Source organism: Sinocyclocheilus rhinocerous, unplaced genomic scaffold, assembly GCF_001515625.1.
Source record: "Sinocyclocheilus rhinocerous isolate Xijiao unplaced genomic scaffold, SAMN03320098_v1.1 scaffold515, whole genome shotgun sequence".
Taxonomy (NCBI): Eukaryota; Metazoa; Chordata; class Actinopteri; order Cypriniformes; family Cyprinidae; genus Sinocyclocheilus; species Sinocyclocheilus rhinocerous.
Genome location: NW_015660140.1, coordinates 676699 through 702116, shown reverse-complemented (window position 1 = coordinate 702116; position 25418 = coordinate 676699). Strand labels below are relative to the sequence as shown.

Sequence of the window (25418 nt, the reverse complement as noted above, 5' to 3'; positions counted from 1 at the left end):
AAAAAAAAAAAAAAAGCTAACTTTTTATTTGAATTATTACTTTTAGAAATAATAATTTACATGTGTATGCTCAAAGTGTAAGGAAAATATTGCTCTTGTTATTAAATTCATTCAGTTGAATTGAAACTTTTCTTAAAAATAGTATACTTTTTTAAAGGTTTTTAACATGACTTGACACTTGTGTTTTGAGCTATAGAAAGATTTTTAAAAGATTGTTTCCTTTTCATTATCATGGACACTCTTATTCTGTATGTCATTGACCAATTCTTAACAAAGTCATAATTTGTCTCAGTGAACACCTTAAATTGATCTCCATTGATTTCAGATCTTAATAAACTCACTAAACTAAAGATTCATTCACATGAGTAGGCATGGCACAACACTTTTTTTTATTTTTATTAATGATCATAATCTTTTCAGCAGCGATGTCTGATGACAGTGGTATCAGATTCACTTGTATCCATGTCTCAGCCAGTAACTGTCTGTACTCATTTGTGACTGGACAGGGCTTTTGATATAGCTTCTTATTTGGCCTCAGTGGTGAGTAGAAAGCACTTTTAAATGCCAAGTTCTGAGTGTCAAAGCGTCTTAGGTTCGTAGTGGAGCGCCAGAGAATACAGCAGGGTAATAAATTGAGCCACAGAATGGTGTTTCTGTGGCACTCAGGAAAGGAAAGTATGTGAGCTCTCAGTGTGAAAAAGAATCTGAGGGTTACATACTACGTTGGGTCAGTGAATGGGTTCTTGACCTATTTTTGAAAAGAAGTTTGGTGATTTCAATACTTAAAACTGTTGTTTTTGGTTGGATTGCACTCCCGAGAAGAGCTTTACACTTGCCTGTTATAGCAACATCATTGTTTTAAGCCACATAGACATGCATTGACAAGGTCTGGCCTCTTGAACATCAATATCCACCTGTGTGTGTGGTGTGTTTGTGGGTCAGGTTTCGTCTAGACCTTTGACAGTCCATACTGCAGCTTATTCTAGCCAAGAACTGTCCATTTAACTAATGGCATGGCAGTGTCTGCGAAAGATTTGTACAGAAAACAAACAGAAAAACAGAGAGACTCTGAATAAGAGATTAATGACTGAATAAAGTACATAGACTATTTCATTTACAAAATGGAAATCTAGTTTTCCTGCTATACCTAAAAAAACTGAAACTCTAAATAGCCTACCTGACAAACTGTGTCAAATCCAGTGATTATTCCATATTATTTCACTATTTCTTATCAGTCTGGTACCTTGACTTTGTTTAACTTTATTTCCAAGAACTGATTTAAAAAAAAAAAAAAAAAAGGTTTTTATACCTGTGTGAAATCAGACTACATCAAAAATTAACAGTATTGTAGTAAAAATAAATTGAATCTAAAATAAGTACTTTGTTGTAACTGGGTAAAAGAACATGCTTTGGTGGAGCTAGTATTAAACGATACCGAAAGGTGAAATGATAACAAAATACGTTTTTACAATGACATCCTGTGAACACCAAAAATTGCTCTTTCACACGGTTTGATTTCTTGTTGGAACAGAAAGTTGTCACACAGGTTTTTCGGTTTGTTTGATTGCTTCACTTGCAATTTCATTTTGTGTGGGAATTCTACTGAATTCTCAGAGCAGCCTGTGCATCCTAGCCATTACAAATGATTTCGGAGTAACCTTGAGGGTGTTAATAGAAGAGCTTATGACAAAAACCTCAGCAAGCGTTGTAGTGTTCAGTGAGAGACGGTTGAGAGAGTGAGAGTTGTGTTACTGCGTTCCGTGCGTATTGATACAGCTGTTTGCGTCCACACGTGTCGGACAGGGCCAGTGTTTTGGGGTCAGCGAATGGCGAAGGAGAATTTTGCGCTTCCTATCTGTCACAAGATTGAGGATCTCTTGCAATTGACACTAAAAAGTCTGAATTGAGAAGGTGATGTGTTGGAAAGACAGGTTTGATCAACTTGTTCAACTGATACGCTGGTGCGGCTTGGGTTGTGTTAATGTGAATGAAACTTTGTACTGTGATTTGGAAGGTTTAGAGGAAAGAAAACAGGTAAGAACCATTTATTTCCTCTAATAGTCTACAAACGTATCTAGTTACCAGATCTGGTTTTAACAGATCTAGTTATATTAATGTAGTTAAAATGAATGTTTTATCATTTCTTCTTAAGACAGTGGGCTATTATTATAAAGAAATCTGTTCAAGTCGGTACAAACTACAGTTTGAAATGTCCTTAAGGCGGTAGTGTTTGTGTGTGGGTGTGAATGGATACCAACGAGTGACAAGCTGCTTCCTGCTCATTTTAAACCAATCTTGGCTGTGTTAGTATCTTTCAGGTGCTTTCCACAGCCTGAGAAGTGCATACCTTAGGTCATTCTGTAGTTTGACATAGTAAAGAAAAAGAAAGAAAGAAAGAAAGAACAACATCAAGAAGTCAAATTTTCAAAACATTCTAATTAATCAGTCAGAACTGATGTGATACTTCAGCTTTATGGCATTGTAAGCACCTCAAAATCAATAAAACATTCTCAATTGCTTTCCCTTGATAAGTTACCACTTTGTAATTGTGTATCTGGCTAAAATTATGAGTATGCAGAAAAGGGAGAAAAATGTTTCAGGCTCATTACATTTGTTCCTATTTGAAGTTGTGCACTCTCAAAATACATGTGTCCTTTCTCAGGATGACACAGGCTTGTTAGGAGAGGAGACTGGGTTCAGGGTGAATATTGTTTGCTAACACTTATGCGAGAACTCTGATGGCCTTGATTCACGATAGTAGGAAGGATAATAGAAAAGTTCTTTAGCCCTGTTTAAGTGTCCAGTGGAAAGGGGCTTCCAGATCCTATATAATCACCTGGCTTTTGATATGTCTGGGCAAAATGGCAAAAGAGATTAAATGAAGCTTCTCCAAAAATGTATAAACCATGCTGGTGCTGTAAGAGAACAACGAGCTGTTATCAATCTCAGCAGAGAGCAGCGCAAATAGTGGTTGTGCAATTGAGTTCCAGCTGCGGCAGAGATAGCCTAAGTATACATGTTACAGCAATCCCAAACTTTTGGTGTCATGGGTCATTATTTCTGTTAAAGAAAAATATTGCATGGACATTTAGGTCCAAATATATATTTGTTAAAAACAGTAATTTGTGAAATATTACAATTTAAAATAAATGTTTTTTATTTGAATATATTTGAAAATGTAATTTATTCCTGTGATGGCAAAGCTGAATTTTCAGCAGCCATTACTCCAGTCTTCAGTCTCACATGATCCTTCAGAAATTACTTTTATATGTTGTTTTGTTGCTCAAGAAATATTTCTTTTTTTCAGTATTGAAAACAGCTGTGCTGTGTAATATTTTTGTGGAACCATGATACATTTTTTAGGATTATTTGATGAACAGAAGTTGAAAAGAACAGCATTTCTTTGGAATAGAAATAGTTTGTAATGTTATAGATTTATATTTTTGCAGAATAAAAGAAAAAAACCTATTCACCCTAAACCAAACTTTTGAATGGTATGTAAATTAATAGTACAGCTGAAAATGCTGTTATGTAGTTATTGGTCAATTCTAAGGACAACATTTTACTGAGAAAAGTACTAAATGCCTTAAATGCAGTATAACATGACACGGGATTGAGAGTTCACAGAGCGCCTGAATAAATAAACTGTATTTGATGTGCTTTTATGTGTATTCTGTGTTCTTGTTGCAAGATTTATTAGGATGGTGTTTCAAACCCAAGAGTTCTGATGCATAGAAAACTTACAGTATAATAACTCTGTGTGATCGCTCTGCATGGCAGCCGAGCATAACTGACAACTGTTTCAATTCAAATAGAGATCCCCGGGTTATTCACATCCAGTTCAGTTTGTGCTGCCTTGAATTATGGCTGCAAATCTATTATCAGAAGTAGTCACAGGAAACATCAGTACATCAGTAAAAGCTTATGTGAATCCTAAATAAAGCTAAAAGTAATTGCAGAGTAATTGAGTTTAAATGGCAAACATTTTTACACTTAGCTAGCTCTCTTATTCATCCCAATAATACCGGCAATTTTGTACTTTATACTGACACCTATTGGCCCGGCTGCACTATGGATATTGAGTTTGTTATATTGTTTGCTTCGTTTCGTTGAGGTGTAATGTTTATGCTTTGTAAAGTGCCGCAAATACTGGCTATACATATTATTGTTGCAACTATAATCAGTACTAAACAATTGCATGACATGGATGGTCATGACATGATAGCGACTTCCTCCATGGAATTAATAGCTTTTTCTAGAAGATTGATCTCTCAGGGTTCTAGATAGTTCACCCAAAAATGTAAATTCAGTCATTAAAGGGATAGTTCACCCAAAAATGAAAATTCTGCCATTAATTACTCACCCTCATGTCATTCCAAATCCGTAAAACCTCCGTTCATCTTCGGAACACAAATTAAGATATTTTTGATGGAATCTGAGAGCTCTCTGACCCTCCTAGACAGCAAGGGTACTACCACGATCAACGTCCAGAAATGCAGCAAGGAGATCTGTAAAATAATCCATGTGACATCAGGGGTTCAACCATAATATTACGAAGTTACGAGAATACAATTTTTTGCACAAAAGAAAACAAAAATAACAACTTTTTTTTAACAATTCTTGGGTGAACTATCCCTTTAATCTGGTACATCACTTCATCAAAGTATTTACGTCTGTTATGCTGTTATAAAGATCTCATTGATTTATATTACAAGCTATCAGTATTTCATCTTTCTTTTTGGCCATATAAATATCAGCAACTGCATGAAATTGCATATTTTTTCTCAATTTGCAAAAAAAAAAAATATATATATATATATATATTCAGTGCACCTTTTTCAGTGCAGCTCACAGCTTCCAGCACAGAGACTTAGCATTTTCCTTCACTTAGACAGCTGTCTTGTCAGATTTCACGATGTAATCATAATGATTACCTCAGGGAAAACACCATCATCCCCAGCAGGTGCCTCAGACAGCTACTGCTCTTTCTCGGAAAAAAAAACACTATTCCTCTGGAGGGTTTCAATTTCCTTAGGAGCTTTGCCGTCAGTGTTGCAGTCATCCCCGAAGAATAAGTTACCAGTATTTTCCAACAGAGGGCGCTATTAGTATACATTAATGCCAGGGTCATGTCATCATGCTGTTTTTTTATTTTTTTACTACTAACTAGGCTTGTAGCTCAACAAATATTTTGAGGTTAAAACACGAATAACCTACGATTTAGGTTGTTCATATACAGTGTAGCTGTCCCAAAAAAGAATGGATCAGGAAGAAAATGTATTAACATGAGCCGACCTACATGAAAAATCCACTTTGTTCCAATTTGAGGATTATTTTAGTGACATGATGTTAGCATAAAGCATGGGCCCTTTAGCTCATTGTACCCTTTAGAGAACAAAGAATATAACTATAAATTGTAAAATATTTAAATCTAAATTATTGTTGTTATTATCTATCTACACTACCGTTCAAAAGTTTGGGATCAGTAAGGCTTGTAGTGTTTTTTAAAGAAGTCTCTTATGTTCATCAAGGCTGTATTTATTTGATCAAAAATACAGAAAAAAAAACAGTAATCTTGCAAAGTGTTATTACAATATAAAATAATGGTTTTTATTTTAATATCCTTTAAAAATAAAATGTATTTCTGTGATGCAAAGCTGAATTTCCATCTGCCATTACTAAGTGTCACATGATCCTTCAGACATCGTTTTAATATGCTGATTTATTATTAGAATTATCAATGTTGGCAACAGTTGTGCTGCCAAATATTTTTTTGGGAAACTGTGATACTTTTTTTCAGGATTCTTTGATTAATAAAAAGTTAAGAAGAACAGCATTTATTATTATTATTATTATTATTATTATTAAATTATTGAGTCACGTTAATTCATTTGAGCAAATCCTTTTTATTCACAAATACCTTTAATGTTTAAGCCATAAACTGAATAATGAATCATACAATAGTTTAGCATAATTATTTTAATTGCATTCGTTTATTTTTGGCATATGAAGTTACAATCAAGCGATTAAAAGTGATATTTTTAGTAGCTCACAGCAGAGTTTCCCGGAACTTGACATCACGATTTTAGACATGGAAGGGGCGGGGCCTAGCGGCTCAGGGTATTCCCTTCAGCCAAACTCTCACAGACAAACACTCGTTGCTACAGCAGAAGTCCGGATGACAGGACATGGAGTCCGTTATAAAATAATACATCGTAAACAGAGGTGACAGTCTTTTAGTAATGGTCTACATTATGGGGATGCAGTCGGACGCCCTCGGTGTCAAACCCACGTCCCTGGACGAGCTGTTTGAGTCCAGCACATGGAAAATTAAAAACATTTGGGATGGGGTGAAGCTGGAGATCGCACCCGGAGATGGATGTCCGGTGGTCTTAAATAGTTTTACGCATTTGGACCCTGACCTGCCTGTCCTGGAGGTAATACACAGATTTAAACTAACTTATTTCCATTATTGTATGTATGTATGTATGTATGTATAGAGAGAGAGAGAGAAAGAGGGAGACACACATAGTGTGTGTGCGTGTAGATAGATAACTCCTACAATATACTACAGTATAAATATACTTAAAAAACTGACGGTAGTATTAGAAATATTTTATTTTGTTAAAAATTACATTTTGTGTCCATTTCTGCTTTGAAATTCATGTTTTTATGATATATTAAGCTATTTATATATAGGCCTATATATATATATATATATATATAAATTTTATGTTTCTTCCACTGTTTTATTTCTAGACAGCACATTGTTTGTAGCTATAGATTGCTGTGCTGGCATGAGTGTTTTTGTTGTACTCTGCCAGTGTTTCTCTCTTTGATAGAAAATTGCAGTTTATAAATTATTTCAAATACGTTTGCACATCTGCCACCTCAGTTACAAATTCTGCTGGTTTTATATGATCTTTGTCTTGTAGCTATATGTCTTACGCCAAGATAAATACGACAAGGCAGCGTAAATGCATTGCACAGAAATAAATGCACAGAAATCTCTTGTTCTCGATAGCCTACATGAAGTAAATCAAAACTCCACCATGATCTTGGCAAGAGCACTGGCACACTCTGTTTTCCTCTTATTCACTCCGTCTCCAACTTTCCCCTCTCTAATTCTCCTCAGAAAATGCCATGGAAATAAAACAGTCAAATGAGAATCACGTTCCCTTTCATTTCAGGTAGCTTATTAAATGAAAACTTTTAGTTAAGGACGTGGAAAGAAATGCTGTAATATGGTATTCATTATCTAGGAATTTTGCTGACCTGTTAATACAATCCAATGTTATTGATGTTCTGTTATTTCTATAGTTTGTTTATGATGAGATTGCCCACAATAGTGCAGATATGTTAGCTGAGAATGAATGATTATATTTGAGAATCTCTTATATAATACATGACAACGTATTTACTTGTTTCAATTTACTTGTCAGTTGTGAAGACTTTCATTATTGATTTCCCATTCGTGACTTCTCAAGCTCTCCAGTGCAAAATGTTTTTCTTGGTGGTTTTTGAACGCGAGGAAATTATTTTATCGCCATGGCAGTCACACATTTTTTATGGTTGCTAGACTGTTACGCTAAACCTGTGATATCTGACTGTGGTTTGTGAACAACATGTCCTTTTTTATCTTGCATTTCAATGGCAACAGCACATTGTTGTGACTTAAACAGCAATTCACACCAAAACTTGTTTACGACGTTGAAGCTTTACTCCAGTCACGCGCAAAAAGAAGGTTCCAGTGTGTCACCAGCTGCTAACCTTCACTGGACTAAATCTAATCTGCTCTCATAATTACACAATTAGTGATGGTTAAATCTCCCATTCCACCCACTAGAGCCCTTCTCCTTTGTGGGTGCATTTGCTTTGACTTGAGGGTGCTGTTTGTTTTCCTTCCTCATTACAGAAATCAAAATTTCTTTTCCATCCATTTTAATGTGAAAATGGTTGACTCATCTACTTACAGACGTCCAAAAAGTTGGCTCTAGGGTAACCAACCATGAGAGATGGATGGAGTAACTTTGCTGTAAATCCTTCTCTCTTATCTCTGTCTCTCTCATCCTCTTTCATTTATGGCATAGGTTGTAAAAAATGGCACTGCAAGCACTTATTTCTGCTTTTATAGTGATTCAAGGCAGCCGATGGCTTGGCAAGAGCTCAGAATTGGTTACATCAGCCCTGAAGATCTAAACCAAATCAGCCAGATGTAAAAGTACCCTTGTATAATGGATCATTACAAGCTCAATACATAGATCAGCTAATCTCTTAACGTAACAGCTGCCATAAAGGATCCAGTGTAAGATCTTACATGCTGTTATTGTCAGAAACGGACCACTTGTCGAAAAATGAGTGGGAGAAATTGTTACGATCAACTTGAAAGAGTGATTGATAGTTTGTTTACTCTAAAATGGGCCTCTGCACATTAGCTTGACTGGCTAATGTAAAAATAATATACAACATACACTGCTGATCAAAAGTTGGGGATCAGTAAGATTTTTTTTTTCATGTTTTTGAAAGAAGACACCAAGGCTGCATTTACTTGATCAAAAATACAGTAAAAACCGTAATATTGTGAAATATTATTACAATTTAAAAGAACAGTTTCCTGTTTTTAGAATTTTTTTCAGCATCCATTACTTCCTGTTTACTCCATCACTCCAGTTCATTATCCTTCAGAAATCATTCTAATATGCTGATTTGCTGCTCAAGGACCACTTATTATTATTATTATTATCAATTTTGAAAACAATTGTGGTGCTTAATGTTTTTGTAGAAACCATAATAATTTTTTTTCCAGGAGTCTTTGATGAATATAAGTTTCAAAAGAACAGTATTTATTTGAAATAGAAATCTTTTTCAACATTATAAATGTCTTTACTGTCACTTTCGATCAGTTATTCAATTCATGCTGAATAAATGTACATGTTTAAAAAAAAAAAAAAAAAACCTTACTGACGCAAACTTCACTATTCACTATTCTTTGATTGTTTACCAGTGAACAGCGGTCATAGAATTGACTGGCACTTTTGTCACTGGGTTTTCACTTTAATACATTTTGTCATTGTTCTTCTGTGTTTGTTAAAAGTGTTTACAAATTCAGCATTTTTCTTAAAGAGGCCTTTGTGTGATAGATTGAATTCGGAACGTCATAATGGGGCCAGCAGAGCTGAGCTTTGTGTAATGAGGAGAACAGACAGGGGTTACACTGACACATACAGAGATGCTTTTGTCGTGAAAGAGCTCTTGAATGGAAAGAGAGGGATGAGGGAGGAATAGTGGGATGGCAATGAAGAGAAAACAAGGATGTGAGAGGCAGGAAAGAGGAAAGTAACAGGAATACGTAGGTGCACAGTGATGTAATTAAACAGTTGTACAAGGCGTAAAATATAAATACTTAATACGCCACTGTTAAATCAGGTTTGTTAGGTTAAATTTAGAAAAGCAGCTCAACTAGTAAAGCATAGTGCTACTGATGCCAAGGTCATGAGTTCAGTTCCCAGGGAACACACATACTGATCAATTGTGTAGCTTGAATGCACTGTAAATCACTTTAAATAAATGGTCTGCCAAATTTTGGTGCACCAAAAATGAAAATTCGTTATATGAAAACATTTGATGACACGTTATATGAAAACATGAAAACACAAAAAATTGCCAGGACCTTTTTAACAAATCACATTTTGTGTTCCAAACAAAAAACAGAAACAAAAATATAATTTTTGTTTACATATGTTGTTTTTCATATAGAATGTAGACAAATACATTTCTGCAATGTGCAGAAATGATCTGCTCTCAGAATAGTACCATACATTCCTTATATCTTCATCTGCGATATACCAGAGCCAGACAGCAACCGCACTCAGCAGTTCTGTGCTGTAATCCGGCAGAGTCGGGTAAATCTTTTTCCAAGGCTTATATTGAAGAATTCCTTCCTTAGCTCTGCTAATCTCATTCTGAAGTGCTGGAACAGATTTCACAAAAACCTTGGCACAACCAAAACACAGGCAAAAAAGCTACAGCAGCATCCAGTTATTATTAACAACATCCAAGCCAAAAAAAAAATATGGATAATGCCATTTATCAAATATAAAATAGTAACAGTGTACAATCAATAAATAAAACTCATCAGAGGCTAATGATTATAATTAGCTCAGTGATGTTTTTTCCCATTGTTTTGGTGAAAGTTGATGCTCAATAAAAACTGTAATATTACAAATACTTTTTAAATTAACGATTTACAATACAAAGTAATGTTTTTCTCTTGTAAGATACTTAAAAATGTCAATTATGTTTGTGATGGCAAAGTTAAATTTTCAGCACCCATTATTCCAGTCTTTAGTGTCACATGATCCTTCAGAAATCATTATTGTGAAAATCATGACACATTTTTTCAGGATTCTTTGATAAAAAGAACAGCGTTCATTTGAAATACACTTTTGTGTAACAATGTAATAATATTGACAGTAAATTTAATGCATCCTTGCTAAAAACAAAACAAAAAACATTAATTTCGTTTTAAAAATCTTAGTGATTCCAAATTTTTAAACGCCATTGTATTTGAAGAATAAACCTGGAGTTTTAGTATTCCAACTGCATGCCAAGTTTATACCAACTGTCACAATATTGGTCTCTTACTTTGAACACAATAAGCCATGGTTCGAAGTCAGAAGTCGTCAGCAGGTGATAAAAAAAGAAAAGGTTGGAAACTTCCAGAATAAGGCAGATAAGAAGAGAAATCACATTTTCACCTTTCTCTGCCTTTTTTTCCACTGTAGATGTTTGCAGCAGTGAATCTGGCCATCACTCTATGCTGAGGTTTAATGTGCTGTAACCAAGTGTGCTGAAAAACCTACTGAGCAATGCCAAAATACACAGACTGCAGCTTCGCTCTGCGTATCCAGTCTCTCTCTAGGTTAATAACTCCTACAGGACTGTGAATCTTGAGAGAACATATGAAACGTAATCCAAATCCATAACCCTGAGCCTCACGGCACAAATAAGCATTATTTTGCTCCTGACCATTACTAACAGAAAAGAGATTTGGTCGGAGCTTACAGTGGCTTAAGATGTTATCTGTTCAAGGCATTTATAAATGTTGTATTACGAGATAAAATCATTCCCAGAGACAATAATTGTCACAGCTATGTGTCCTACCCAGCCAAGGCAATAAAAGCAAACATGTGCTGAGGTATTTAGACAATGTTATGACACATAATAAAAATATGAATGAATGTTAGCCTTTTGAAGCCAGGATTATTAATGATCAGCAGGAGGACAAGCAGATTGATCACTGCTGCTTTAAATTCCTTTCATCTGACCTCATCTATTTACTTTCTCACTTTATATTTTTACAACAGCAAAGCAGTTCGTGCAGGACGTGTTTTTGTATTATGCAGTTTTTTCAGTTTTACACCAGACGGACACCAGTTTTTCAGCATTACACGCCATGAGCAGCACATTCGCACAACACTTTCCTATGTTTAAAAACAGCTAGTTTTGCATTCAAAAAGATGCATTTTTCAAATTTAACTAGTTTTAACTTAATAAAACTAAACTGAACTAAAACTAAATAAAATGTGTGAATAGTTATGCCATGTCATGATAAACCAAGCTGTCAAAAACACAGCCTGTTGATATCTATTTTTAATATAATTTTGTTTTTCTTGATGTGAATAAGTTAAAGAGGACACGTAATAGGGCTTGTCCTCTAACATCTTTTAACTCCTCCCTGATTTTGGCAGGAGGAATTCTGCATTGTTTTTGTGTTTTCTTAATGTTGTTTGTGAAGGATGCAGCTGTCTAGGAAGCTGTTACGCAGTAACTTTTCAGCACTCTTTGTCTTTTCACAGGAAACCCTGTGGCTTTAATGGATCAGAGGCAGTAGAGGGGTTCACAGAGCACAGTAAATGCATTCTGTCAGGCTTTTTTGTGACTGTGATCACCTCATACAATAGCATTTTAAACAAATAGGTAAAATGCAAACCTGTGATTAGTGATAAGCAATATTCTTTCACCATATAAACATTTGTTACGCTTTCTCTGACTGTCTGTAGTTGTGAGGTGGATTTTCCCTTAGAAAGTACAGCTGAGTGTAGGTTCTGTTACTGTTTTGAAACATCAGATGTCAAAGACGGACCTTTATAGTGCTCTGGTGTTGTGTCAGGCCCCCCATTTTTTCAGGCCTGTGTGGGTGATCCTACTATTGCCCACAAGTTTTAACCTGAGTCAGAGGGGCTTTCCAAAGTGTGTGTGAATTCACTTTTTGTTTTGCTTTATTGCTTTGCTGAGATGGTCTACGTCCCCTTTTCTGTATTTACTTGCACCAAGATAATCTCATCATATAATATAATGTTGTAATATAATATAATATAATATAATATAGATGTGAGGTGGTTTACTTCTCCTTTTATTCATGTCTTCATTTACTTACACCATGTCCATCTTTAAATATAATATAATTAATATAATATAATATAGATGTGAGGTGGTTTACTTCGCCTTTTATTCATGTCTTCATTTACTTCATAACTTCATTTACACCAAGTCCATCTTTAAATATAATATAATATAATATAATATAATATTATGGCCACTCATCCAGGGTGTTTCCTTGCCTACAGTCTTGGATGGATTGATAATATAAGTCTATATCCACTTTTATTTATTTATTCATTTACTTCATCTTTGAATATAATATAATATAATATTATATAGCATAAATTGCCGAAATACTCTGAGATATCCATCGTTGTTTGTAATCATCAGAGGGAAATTGTCTCGCATCTACATCTTGTGTGTTTTACAGGTTTGTGTATTATATCTGAAACCAAAAGAAGCGTTGTTCCTTTTTTTGCCTATTGATGTACTTCCACAATACCACAGCAACAATATTTGACAGAAACTGTTATGTGGCATGCATGTTTGTGTGTTTGTTACCATAGCTACTCCTGGACAGAGCCCTGGGGTTGGGTTATCTGTTTAAGCAGTCATCTCCTGTAGAGAAGGCTGTTCTAATGTCCATGCACTGCCTCACACCCACACTTACACAGGATACACCCTCACACGATTGGCTCTCTGCCTAAGGCAAAGCTTACGGTCACTTCCCACAGTTCCCTGAGAGTTCCCTCTTACTTTCCATAATGACGTCAGGTACAGTACTTAAGTTAGTTACAAATTACTGACTGCAAACTTTCTCAACTTAGCATTATATAATATGAGATCCCTACTGAATTAAAGCGTACAGTTATATTTTTAGTTTTCATAATCATTTATGTCAATCTTTGTTGGTCAGAAAGTGAATTTAGACTCAAATGAAAATTTTAGACCATTTGTTTGCAGAATAAATCAGTCACAGGTGACACATATGTTTGCATTATGTTTCATCCATTTCAATAGGCGTCTGAGACCACTGTCATACTGGCCAGAGAAAGCTGCTAAGTGCACATTTAAGATGTGGCGTTAAAGGGCTGGGTTAGCCATGTGACAGTGGCTGATAAAGAGCCACAATCTCGGTCTTGTGTGCTTGGTGTTAAGGCTGTGTGTGGATTAAGGAAATGAGCAGTAATCCCCAACTCCCCCTAAAGCCCCTGCTGTGCTAGAACTGTATGACCTTGTAAATTCACCAAATAAATGCAGTGAGAAGAATAGCACTTGAAAAGATAAGATGCTCTGTATGAGACTGAATGGTAGAATGTACTTCTGTATTGACTTATTATTACGCGACGCTCTGGAATACTTGATTCTGATTGGTTAGTCACATTCGTCAGTGAAATATTTTTGCATAATGACCACAAAATTGTATATTTAACAATTTTCTGCAATGAATATAATGCCAAGAATACTCAACCCCCTTTCTTTATCTGTAGAGCTCAGTTCAGGAGATCGGAGAGGAGGTAGAAGACGGAGCCATCTATACCATCACACTCCGAAAGGTGCAGCTCCACCAGACGGCTAGTAAGGGGCAGCGATGGCTGGGCGTGGAGACAGACTCTGCCCTCAGTTTGTACGAGACATGCAAGGGTCGGACCATTAAGGCTGGCACACTGGAGAAACTAGTGGAGTACATGGTTTCGGCTTTCAGAGGAAAGGACTATACATATGTCACTATTTTCCTCTGCACCTACCGAGCTTTTGCCACCACCAAACAAGTGCTGGACCTGCTGCTGAACAGGTAAACAAGCCATCAACCCCAAGTACTTTTGGAAATATAAAATCATACACTGTTATGTTACTTAAAATGCATTCTTATCTATGTAAGGTATGCCAAACTGCATGATCAGCCAGTCTCAGGCAAGCCAAAACTCTCCTCAGAGGACCACACAGAGCTTAAAAAGTAAGTATCTGACTGAACCCAATTAATTTGGCTGCTGTTAAAAGAGAGTTTGTGAATTTTTATGTGAATTATAGTTACCATAGCAGACAATAATTATTTGTTTTGTTAATATTGGTTGTACTGTATATTGGTATATACTATACCACCTAATCGTGACTTAAAATAATTATTGGCTTATTGGTATCGCACAGAATTTTAATATTGATGCATTTTTATTTTTATGTGCATGGCAGTACTGTCTCATCTATCCTGGGTGCATGGCTGGATCAGTACTCTGAGGATTTCTGGAGCCCTCCTGACCACGAATGCCTGCAGAGCCTCATATCCTACTTGCAAATTAACTTCTCTGGATCAGACCTCGAGAGACGAGCCCATAACCTGCTGGAACACTTCCAGCATCGGCAACACACCGAGGTTGAGCTTGACGGTACTGATGATGAAGTAACCCACTGAATCTCATATTAAAGGCTAAACAACTGAAAAGCAGTCTTCCAAACTGATCGTTTGACAACTTGCCCCTTCTTTGCAGGTGATCTGTGCACCTGCCCCTTTGCCACACCAGAGGAGAGCAGCTTGGATGATGAATTCTCTCCCTCACACTTCATCTCCTTCAGTCCTGCCCTAGTCGCTGAGCAGTTAACAGTCATGGACGCGGTAAGAGATCAAAAATGTTCAATCTTTCCTAATGGCAAAAGTTTAAGCAATCTAGTGGTTGAGGTTCTGAGCTGGTTAAAGTGGGTTGCAAAAAAGTAGGCAAACTGGAGAGAGCATAAGGACACTCCCGTACCTTAACCTTTATACAAGCTGTTCAATCCCATGTTGCTTTATGGGGACTGTTTATGCACAAAGTATATGCTAGTCAGCAAGTTTTGGTAGATTTGAAGCATTTAAAGATTAAGGTCAGCTGAGAGAATTAAACCTGAGAAAATGATTTACTTGAGTCATTACATGCCATAAATGTAAATAAAGTTGTCCTGCAAAACATTCTCAAGGCTCAAATCAAATTAAACAGGTGAATGCAATTTAACATTGTATTTTACAGGAGCTGTTTAAGAGGGTTGTTCCATACCATTGTTTGGGTGGCATATGGTCCCAGCGAGATAAGAAGGGCAAAGAGCACCTAGCACCCACCATCCGTGCCACTGTTGCTCAGTTCAACAGTGTGACCAACTGTGTGATTGCCACCTGCCTGGATAATAGGTCTCTCAGACCCTTTCAAAGAGCGAAGCGCATTGAACACTGGATAGAAGTGGCCAGGGTGAGGCACCATTTTTTTTTTCGTCGTGGAATATAGTCAGAGGCACAAAATGCAACAGACTCTTTGGAAAAGCCTTTACCTACATTTCTGCAAAACTCCAAAATCATACATTTCACTACTTAGACTTATTTTTGCTCAGTTCCATTGCACAGTACTATGTTATGTTACTCTTTTACCATAGTACATAATTTGTAAACTAATGCATTTCGACATTTTCATCACATAGCCAGCTACATGGCTTTTCTGACATAGTTGCCATAGGCATGTTTTTCCAATGAGCTTGGGTTGCAAAAATGGGGTATGCACTGCATGGGGGTGCAACTCAAAAAGGGACGCCAAAATCATATCGAAGAAGCAACTCAAATGGTGAACCACAATTTTAAGTGCTAAACCTAGGAATGCCCTAGTGACCACATTACAACACTCTGAAAACACCTAGCTACCACATATAAATTCTCTAAAAACACCCAAGGCAAGTTAGCATTATGGCAGCAAGTTTTGCATTGGCATGGGCCAATAGTTTTGCTTTATTATAGGAACACAAGACTTTGTATATATTGGGCATAATTTTATTCTCAAGCAGTCCATAAGTGTTATAGTTCATGAAAATCTTTTTGTTTGTCTTGACATCAGAAATGCCGTATCCTGAAGAGCTTCTCTTCTCTGAAAGCTATCCTGTCCGCCTTGCAGAGTAATGCCGTCCATAGACTGAGGAGGACCTGGGATGATGTGTCCCGGTAAGAGTTTGAATGGATTTTTGTCAGTAATGATTAGGCAGAGTCAAGGATAATACTTTAGCATTAGCATTAGCCACTGATTAATAGTAGCTTTCTTTGTGCTACCGGTATACGCCGTATACCTGCGTATACCCTCCACTACACCACTGCCTATACCTGCTTATATATTCAATCATACAAACCTTTAGTTAAAGCTCAACATTCTTTATGAAACACTTGTTTTATAGTGGGGCATTTGGTGATAGAGGAGCAAAACATTTTAATGCTAGTTAATTACAGTGTTTGGATTTCACGTAGATGTAGCTGTTTGTGACTTGACCAATTTTCTTCTGCTTACAGGGAAAGCTATCGCACTTTCCAGGAGTTGTCTGAAATTTTCTCAGATGACAATAATTATTCCCTCAGCAGAGAGCTTCTCATTAAGGTGAGTAAAATGGTTGTTGAAGGGGTCCGCGTGTGTTGTGCACACCCAAAACGTTCCCAAAAGTTCCCACACACAACTTTACCAGTTGGGTGAAATTACACCATGAAATAAATAGATCAGAGTAATAACAACAATAAACTAAACAGTTACACTTGTTACAATATAATACTGTTTTGATCTGTTTACTATTTGCAATGGTTACTATTTACTATTTTTCATAGTGTATTTTTTGGTCAATTATATTAAAACCAGTTAGGGTCAGTTTGACCCTCAAACATCATTATAATTATTAATAGTATATGGAACTTACAACAATTATTTAAAAAAATGTATTGTCCCCGTTTTTTGTTTTTTAAAGATCATAACAATTAATTCAGTGATATCTTGACGACTGAACTAGGAAATGTTTCTAATGCAAAGATCTAGTCACATTGTAAGTCACATATTGAAACACCCAGCGTTTTTCAAATTTTTAAAAGTGCACTATAAGCCACCAACGTTCGCTGTATCTGTTGTTGGGGGAAGACAGGATGTGGTTATGTCAGACTGTCATCCACAGGAAAGCTTAGTGACTTACCAGTCTTTTCATGGCCTGTAAAACTGTGTTTCTATAGCAGCCACAGGGTAAACAGAAAAGCCGTATTCAATTGCATAGTATGTGCAGCCTGCTGGCTCAACGTCTTGCTTTCTATGGCCTGCTGAGTTGAGTACAGCGTCAAATGCCTTTGTTGCACTTTTCACTAGTTGGCATGCTTCTGCATTTGATAGATGTCTTGAAAAGAATCCATTAGTGTTAAAAGCATTATGCAACTTTGAACAGTGAATTTTGCGCAGTAATTTTGTCCTCAGCTCTGCGGTTAGTCATACATGTTGTGTAAGATAAGACTCGTTTTCAGAGAATATATAGAACCAAAGACTTAAACTACTTCAGTCTGTGTGCATTGAATTTATTTAATACACGAGTTTCACAATTTGAGTTGAATTACTGAAATAAATGAACTTTTCCACGACATTCTAATTTATTGAGATGCACCTGTATATGAGAATATGTACACCATATACTATTTTTTATACCATATTACCATTGTTTACGCAACCGAATAAGTAATACTTTAAGGAAATAATACTTTTATTCAGTAAAGATGCATTAAATTCATCAAAAGCGACAGTAAAGAAAACATGTATAATGCAACAAAAGGTTTCCCTCAAAAAAACTTGAAAAAAGTATCATGGTTTCAACAAAAATATTAATCGTTTTAGCGATGATAATAATAAGAAATGTTTCAGCACATTAAAATGATTTCTGAAGGATCATGTGACCCTGACTGCTGAAAATTCAAATTGTCAAATTTTTGCCATCACAGGAATAAATTTAAATATATTGAAATAGAAATTGTTATTTTAAATTGTAATGATAATTCTCAATATTTCAGTTTTTACTGTATTTTCGATCAGATAAATGCAACCTTGGTCAGCAAAAGAGACTTCAAAATCTTACAAACCCCAAAACGTTTGAACAGTAGTGTACATTCTCTGAAAATCAGTCTTACACAACTTCACTTATAATCAAGTAAATTGATCTTGTTTTAACAAAACAAAACAACAGCAAAAAGACAAAAACACTGAAATGTTACAATGTTTTGTTAGTGAAATTGACTCAGATAGACCTTGTTGTGGTAACCTGACGTTCCATGACACACAAATGTGACTCACAAAGTTTGAGAATTACAAATAGGTTCAGTTGTATTGATGTTATCTAGAAATCTTCACCGCAGAAGTGACTTCCGAAACTTGCCTTGAAAATATAGCTGTCCCGCGATAGAGGGAAACCAAGCATGACGAAAGCTTTCCTTTACATACATTCAACATTAGAGAGCAAACTAGAGCAGAACATCGGAAAGCATCCTTGGAATGTGCGCTGGGGCCGAGAACCTAGCATTCGCTGCAGTTATTATGAGGGAATTCCTTGGATGAGGTCACAGGCCTTACGTACTACCAGATAAACGCCCCTCTTTAACATCTAAGGGCTTCCCCAGGGTGTTGCCTGCTCTATCACTAAACACCATACAGTCAAACTCCACGTTCATTCTGCGTCATGGTATATCATGACAGTGCAGTCTTAAGATTCCACTTTGACAGGCTTATCTGCCTTCAGGTTATACCGCTGCTAATACTGCGTCAAAGTAAATGCTTTCCCTTTTGATACCCAAAATGATGATTTGAAACTGATGTCTCCACAGGAGGGCACCTCCAAATCTGCCATCGTCGAGATTAACCACAAAGGAGCACAGAGAAGACACCAGCAGCAAAGAGACATGGTATGTACAGAAATAAATGTCACATATGTCAGTTGAACTTGATATTTATTGAGCAACAGTGCCCTCTTATGGTCAAAACGGGTCAGATATTCCATTTGTAAGTTTCACAAGAAACTGTCCTTAAAGGCAAAATCACATACCCTGCCTTTAATGGAATTGTAAACTGTATGTTTATTTATTTGTTTATTTAATGTCTTTCTTCTTCTTCCTGCTGTTTAGGGTGTTGTACAAGGAACTATTCCATACCTTGGCACTTTTCTGACTGATCTAGTCATGTTGGATACTGCTATGAAAGACCATCTTGAGGTGAGAGTCCAGTGGAGCTATGTAATATTTTTAGTAATTAGGAAATATCCTTTTAGTTCTTTTAGTTCACTTATATATATTTTTTTTTTCCAGGTTGGGCTGATCAACTTTGAGAAGAGAAGGAAGGTGAGTCACAGAGGAACAATATTGAAATGTATTTAAAAAAAAAAAAATTCCAGTTAATAAACAATAAAACACTGACAGCCAATCAGAATCCATCTGAGTTTAATGATCTCACAGATTTAACGCAGCACATGACATAACTGCGCACACTTAAAATAAACAGAATGTTATTGCCTGTTGGTGTGGGCGCAAATATGTGACTCTGGAGCACAAAACCAGTCATAAGTAGCAAGGGTATATTTGTAGCAGTAGCCAACAATACATTGTATGGGTCAAAATCATCAGATTTCTTTTATGCCAAAAATCATTAGGATACTCAGCAAAGATCGTGTTCCATGAAGATATTTTGTAAATTTCCTATCGTAAATATATCAAAATTTAATTATTAGTAATAAATATGCATTGCTAAGAACTTCATTTGGACACAACAATACATTGTATTGGTCAAAATTATTGATTTTTCTTTTATGCCAAAAATCATTAGGATACTCAGCAAAGATCGTGTTCCATGAAGATATTTTGTAAATTTCCTATCGTAAATATATCAAAATTTAATTTTTGATTAGTAATATGCATTGCTAAGAACTTCATTTGGACAACTTTAAAGGCGATTTTCTCAGTATTTCGATTTTTTTGCACCCTCAGATTCCAGATTCTCAAATAGTTTTCAGCTTTCAGATGATGTATAAATCTCAATTTGTAAAAATTTACCCTTATGACTGGTTTTGTGGTCCAGGGTCACATATAGTTTTCATCATTCTTGGCCTTAAGAGGAACACTTTTAATGAAAAATATCAATAAATAAATACACAAGTAAACAAAATGAATAAAAGTAAATAAATGAAGTGCATTGTTTTTGTTTATTTGTTTAGGAATTTGAAGTGATTGCTCAGATCAAGTTGCTGCAACTGACATGCAATTATTACAGCTTCATCAGAAACCAGCGCTTCATTGAATGGTTCAAGAGGGTGGAGAGACTTACAGAGACTGAGAGGTGAGAAAGACAAAATATGAATATATAGGATATGATATGAAAACAAATGATTTGAGAGATAATAAGGTAAGATATTTTCTGTATTAAATATCTACGGTTTCAGCTACTCTATGTCCTGTGATATCGAGCCGCCATCTGAGTCAGTGTGCAAAAAGAACGGGGGCATCATCAAACGCATGAGCGAGGAGTCGGGTTACAGCAGCGCAGGGACGTCCCACTCCAAGTCCTTTGAGCAGCCGCGCTTAAGCCAGTTCAAAGACAGCTTCAAAGACGGAGCCGATTCCCTCAGCCTCACCTCAGCGGGATCCAGCGGCTCAGACGCAGAGGAGACGAGTCTCAGTCTGCTGAACTCCCCAGAAACAGGAAGTCAAAGAGTAAGGCCATATTGTTTATTTACAGACCTAATAGTATGCTTAGTAAACATTGTTTAGATTTAAAATTATGCGATTGCTGGCAGCGATACAGTATATACCAGTGCCATACCTGTTATTGGTCAAGATTAAAGATTTTTTTATTTGAAGATATCAACTGATGATGAGATATCGTCTAATGCTCACTATGCGTAAATTCACCTAAATTCAGCATTTAAAAGTACTGATATCACTTTACAGTGTATTATTTTTAATTTATTTAGATAAATTATGTGACCCTGAACCACAAAACCAGTCTTAAATAGCACGGGTATATTTGTAACAATAGCCAAAAATACATAATAGGAGTCAAAATTATAGATTTTTCTTTTATGCCAAAAATCATTAGGATATTAAGTAAAGATCATGTTCCATGAAGATAGTTTGTAAATTTCCTACCGTAAATGTCAAAACGTAATTTTTGATTAGTAATATGCATTGCTAAGAACTTCATCTGGACAACTTTCTGGACAACTTTAAAGGTGATTTTCTCAGTATTTAGATTTTTTTTCACCCTCAGATACCAGATGTTCAAATAGTTGTATCTCTGCCAAATATTGTCCTATCCTAACAATCCATACATCAAAGGAAAGCTTATTTATTCAGTTTCCATATGATGTATAAATCTCAATTTAAAGAAATTGACCCTTATGACCGGTTTTGAGGTCCGGGTCACATATAATAGTTTTCTAACTACCATATAAATATATATATATATATATATATATATATGTATATGTTTTATTTTTAATTTATTTAGACAAAATATAATAGTTTTATACCAACCACACACACACACACATATATGTATATATATATTTATTTAGTTATATATATTTATATATATTATTTTTTTCCTAGTATACATAGTGACTCTGTAATAACCTGACTACTGAATCTTTCTCCAGACATCCACACCAACTGTGAAACATTCTACATCAACCTCAGATACAGGGGAGCTTGCTTCTGATTCCTCTTCCAAGGTATTTGCATTTTCTTGAGCATGTTTGTCATTTAAATTGAAATATAATACTTGCTTTTATGAGCTTTAAACATATTCATTCATTTCTATATTTTCCAGCTTTGGGAGTCGTCCACTCCTTCATCTTTGGAGGCCTCTGGATCAGGCTTGGGCTTGGAGTCTGGCTGCAGCAGCTCCACCTCCTCTTCTTCATCCTCAGTCTCCACCTCCACAGGGCAGACCTTCCATTTTCACAAACGGTCGGTCTCTGGTGTCTCTGACTACTCGTCTCTCTCCCTGCCGCTGTACAACCAGCAGGTGAACGACTGCTGCATCATCAGAGTCAGCCTTGACACGGACAACGGCAACATGTACAAGAGCATCCTGGTGAGTGAGAGACATTATGGGAAATAGACAGAGATATATAATGAAGAAAAGATGGTGAGGTAGAAGGAAAATTAATCTTGATGATTGTGTTTTGCAGGTCACTAGCCAGGACAAAACCCCGGGTGTCATTAGGAAAGCCATGGCCAAGCACAACCTGGACAATGACAAGTCAGAAGACTATGATCTGTTACAGAGGGTCTCCAAGCATAAAGGTAAAAACCTGAAACAGGAAGTTGGGGCTGGAAATATCGAAGAGCTTGTTCTTTTTAGGGATATATTGGTACATTATCAGTTACTGGCAGATATTAGAGATTTTATTTTTAATTTATCAGTATCTGATGCTTTTTTTATGGATATTTAATGTTTTTTCCACTATTGTTACATTTAAGTTACCTTAGCCATCATCTAACACTCTCTTTATTTAATATTTAACCAATTATTTAATAACACTATACAAATTAATATCAATTTTTAACACTATACATTATAATGTTGCCTTTTTTTAACTTTTTTTTATTTGTTTAGACTAATTAGTTTGACATTTTAATATCCGATATTTATCGGTTATCGGCCATAAATGAAAATAATTATTGGTTAATCAGTTTCGGCTGAAATTGTATTATCAGTGCATCCCCACCTTTTTGTTTTGTTTTTTTAATCACCAATAGCCTTTAACAGTCTGTCAAAATCTTGATTTGCTCATTGCTATTGCTAGATGATGGCGGGTTGTATTTATCAGACAAAAACATTTTTTTAGATGTCCATTTTAGGTCCAATTTCCAGGAAAGATAAAGGCTGTGATTTCAAATGTATATATATCAGATAAATGTTTAGTTACCTTTTTAAGGCCCGTTCACACCAAGGACGATAACTATAAAAATAACGATAAAGATATAGTTCTAAAAAAATTTCTCGATATTAAAGAGGCCCGTTCACACCAAGGACGATAACTATAAAAATAACGATAAAAAATTGTTCTCGATATTAAAGAATAGCAGTCTACACCACAACTATAACGATAAAGACAAAGAGAAACGATATCGTTGGAATCACTTTCAAAACGATTTTTCTCCAGCTGATGAACGATAAAAAATTGACAGCCAATCAGAATCCATCCTGCTTTAACGAGCTCAAGAATTTAAAGCGGCAGACGAGCATGCGCTTAAAATAAACAGACGATATCGTTCGCTGGTGTGGATGCTAATATCGTTATCGTTCTTGGTGTGAACGGGGCTTTAGAGTGCATTACAATTGAAATAGTCTGAAATCTAATACACATGCACTAAAAGCTGCAAAACTCCAGTTCTAATTTTGACAGTATTTTCAATTCCCGGTTAGGCTTGTTGATATTTCTAACCTTCATTTTTTTCCCTCCACAGAACTTAAAATCCCAGATAATGGAAACGTTTTCTACGCCATGAACTCATCTGCCGACTACGACTTCTTGCTGCGAAAGCGTGGCGCCCCCAAAACCTGCCGCTCTAAGAGCTCGCCGAGCCTGACTTTACCACGCATGAAGCAAAAAGGGCTCAAAATACCCAAGGGCTTCTTCTGAAAGCGCTCTGCCGAGTGCTGTTGGACATTACCAAGTCACTTTATTAACCCAGACAGTGTTATCTGGATCTTTTATCCAATGGATTAATTGCATTATTGAGCTGCTCGTTTCTTGCAGGAAGCTGTCCCTGTGTTTCCTGTCCCTACGGACTATGCGACAGGCACAGGAGGACCACTGTGGTTCTTACAAGGTTTGCCTTAAGACTGCACATAAGAGGCACACTATGTGGGGAAGCATTTACCAGATGCAGTCGTTCACACATGAGCACACTAAACGAAGACATTTCAAGCACTTTAGACAGATCCTGAAAGCAGGAGAGTAGTGATGTGGTCCTTGGTCCTTTTCAAATTCAAAGTGGATTTTCTATTGATTCATCTTCAAACAGAATCTCCCTTCGGACTCAATAGCAAAATTTGCTCTCACAGTATAGCTACAGTATTACATGTACAGTAAAACCATGTAAATTGTATAGTCTTTTGTTGCTTTTTGTTCTTTTACGTGGCTGTTTTGACTGTTGCTGCTGCCAGTTTTCCTGTAACTGATTACAAACTGAAACTAACCTTTCAGGCAATAATCAGATCACTCAAGACTGAAAGATTCTCTTTTGACTGCTAACTGACTTGGTTAAAGTCACATTTGAGCATGAGGAGATGACAGGTCTGGGCTGCAGGATTTATTTAAGGTTATTAAATAACCATAAATAATATTGCTTGTGCTTATTAATGTATATAAATGCAAATGTTGCTAAGACTTAGAAATATATCAATGCCAAAGCCGTTCTCTTTTATTTGCAGCTGGCCTCTCTCTGTGATTCACAATATAACGCTGTAACTCTACAGAAAGGCTTTTTTGTACCAAACACTGTGAGTGGCTTCACCCTGCTAAGCCTTTTTGCATTGTGCATTACATCCATGTGTGCTTTCTTACCATGTGATCTAATATGATGAGCAGGAATTTTGAGGGGATGTTGTTCGTATCAGGAGAGATTTCAGATGTGTTTACTCAGCCAGAGGTGAAAGTTAGTGTGTGTGTGTGTGTTTTCATTTGAGAGAAATTAGGAATTTATATTGTAATACGATGAAAGAAATACACCAAGCGTTTTCTGGTTGGTTTTCTGCTACTATGCCAACTATAGCTGAACTGGAACAAAATATAGATTGTGCGTAATTTATGGAAAGATCAAAATGCATGGAGAAAATATATGCCAATGGTGATTTCACGGTTAAAAATGTCTTCTTGACAAATATGCTGTCAGGAAACTATGACCATGAATACCTGCAGCTTGTCATTCAACACATGGGCCATATCCAGACTTCATTTTGTATTTGTCCCCTTTTTACCGTTTTGTACGTCTGAATCTAACTCTGAATGTTAATGTCAAAGTTTGAATGTTGAATTCCAGTTTGTGCCATTGCCCCATTTTTATTTATTTATAAGATTGTAATTGTTTTATTTATAATTTTATTGTTGTGAATATAATTAATAAATGTACCTTTGTATGTACAGACAAGCACTACATTTTTTAAGAACTTACAAATAAATGTGGAGGGCGCTGAGACCCCAGAACTTGACGCTTCTGTGTTTTTGATTTCACCTACACAAGC

General features: G+C 36.1%; 1 protein-coding gene across 3 annotated transcripts in view; it reads left to right on the top strand.

Annotated features, from left to right (window-relative positions):
- LOC107724899 (ral guanine nucleotide dissociation stimulator-like) overlaps positions 1-25385 on the top strand; it is a 26397-nt gene extending 1012 nt beyond the window's left edge. The window contains exons 1-17 of one of the 3 annotated variants that reach the window (XM_016533997.1): positions 1638-2034; positions 13875-14179; positions 14267-14341; positions 14575-14768; positions 14871-14995; positions 15384-15599; positions 16233-16336; positions 16676-16760; positions 19001-19078; positions 19298-19384; positions 19478-19510; positions 20380-20501; positions 20605-20875; positions 21820-21894; positions 21993-22259; positions 22357-22471; positions 23639-25385. In XM_016533997.1, the coding sequence (XP_016389483.1) occupies positions 1915-2034; positions 13875-14179; positions 14267-14341; positions 14575-14768; positions 14871-14995; positions 15384-15599; positions 16233-16336; positions 16676-16760; positions 19001-19078; positions 19298-19384; positions 19478-19510; positions 20380-20501; positions 20605-20875; positions 21820-21894; positions 21993-22259; positions 22357-22471; positions 23639-23814 (2448 nt within the window). In that variant the 5' untranslated portion in view covers positions 1638-1914 and the 3' untranslated portion in view covers positions 23815-25385. Of the gene's footprint in view, positions 1-1637; positions 2035-5917; positions 6438-13874; positions 14180-14266; positions 14342-14574; positions 14769-14870; positions 14996-15383; positions 15600-16232; positions 16337-16675; positions 16761-19000; positions 19079-19297; positions 19385-19477; positions 19511-20379; positions 20502-20604; positions 20876-21819; positions 21895-21992; positions 22260-22356; positions 22472-23638 lie in introns of those variants that run through there. The other 2 variants (XM_016533995.1, XM_016533996.1) reach the window with 2 other exon arrangements.
- The last annotated feature ends 33 nt before the right edge of the window (positions 25386-25418 follow it).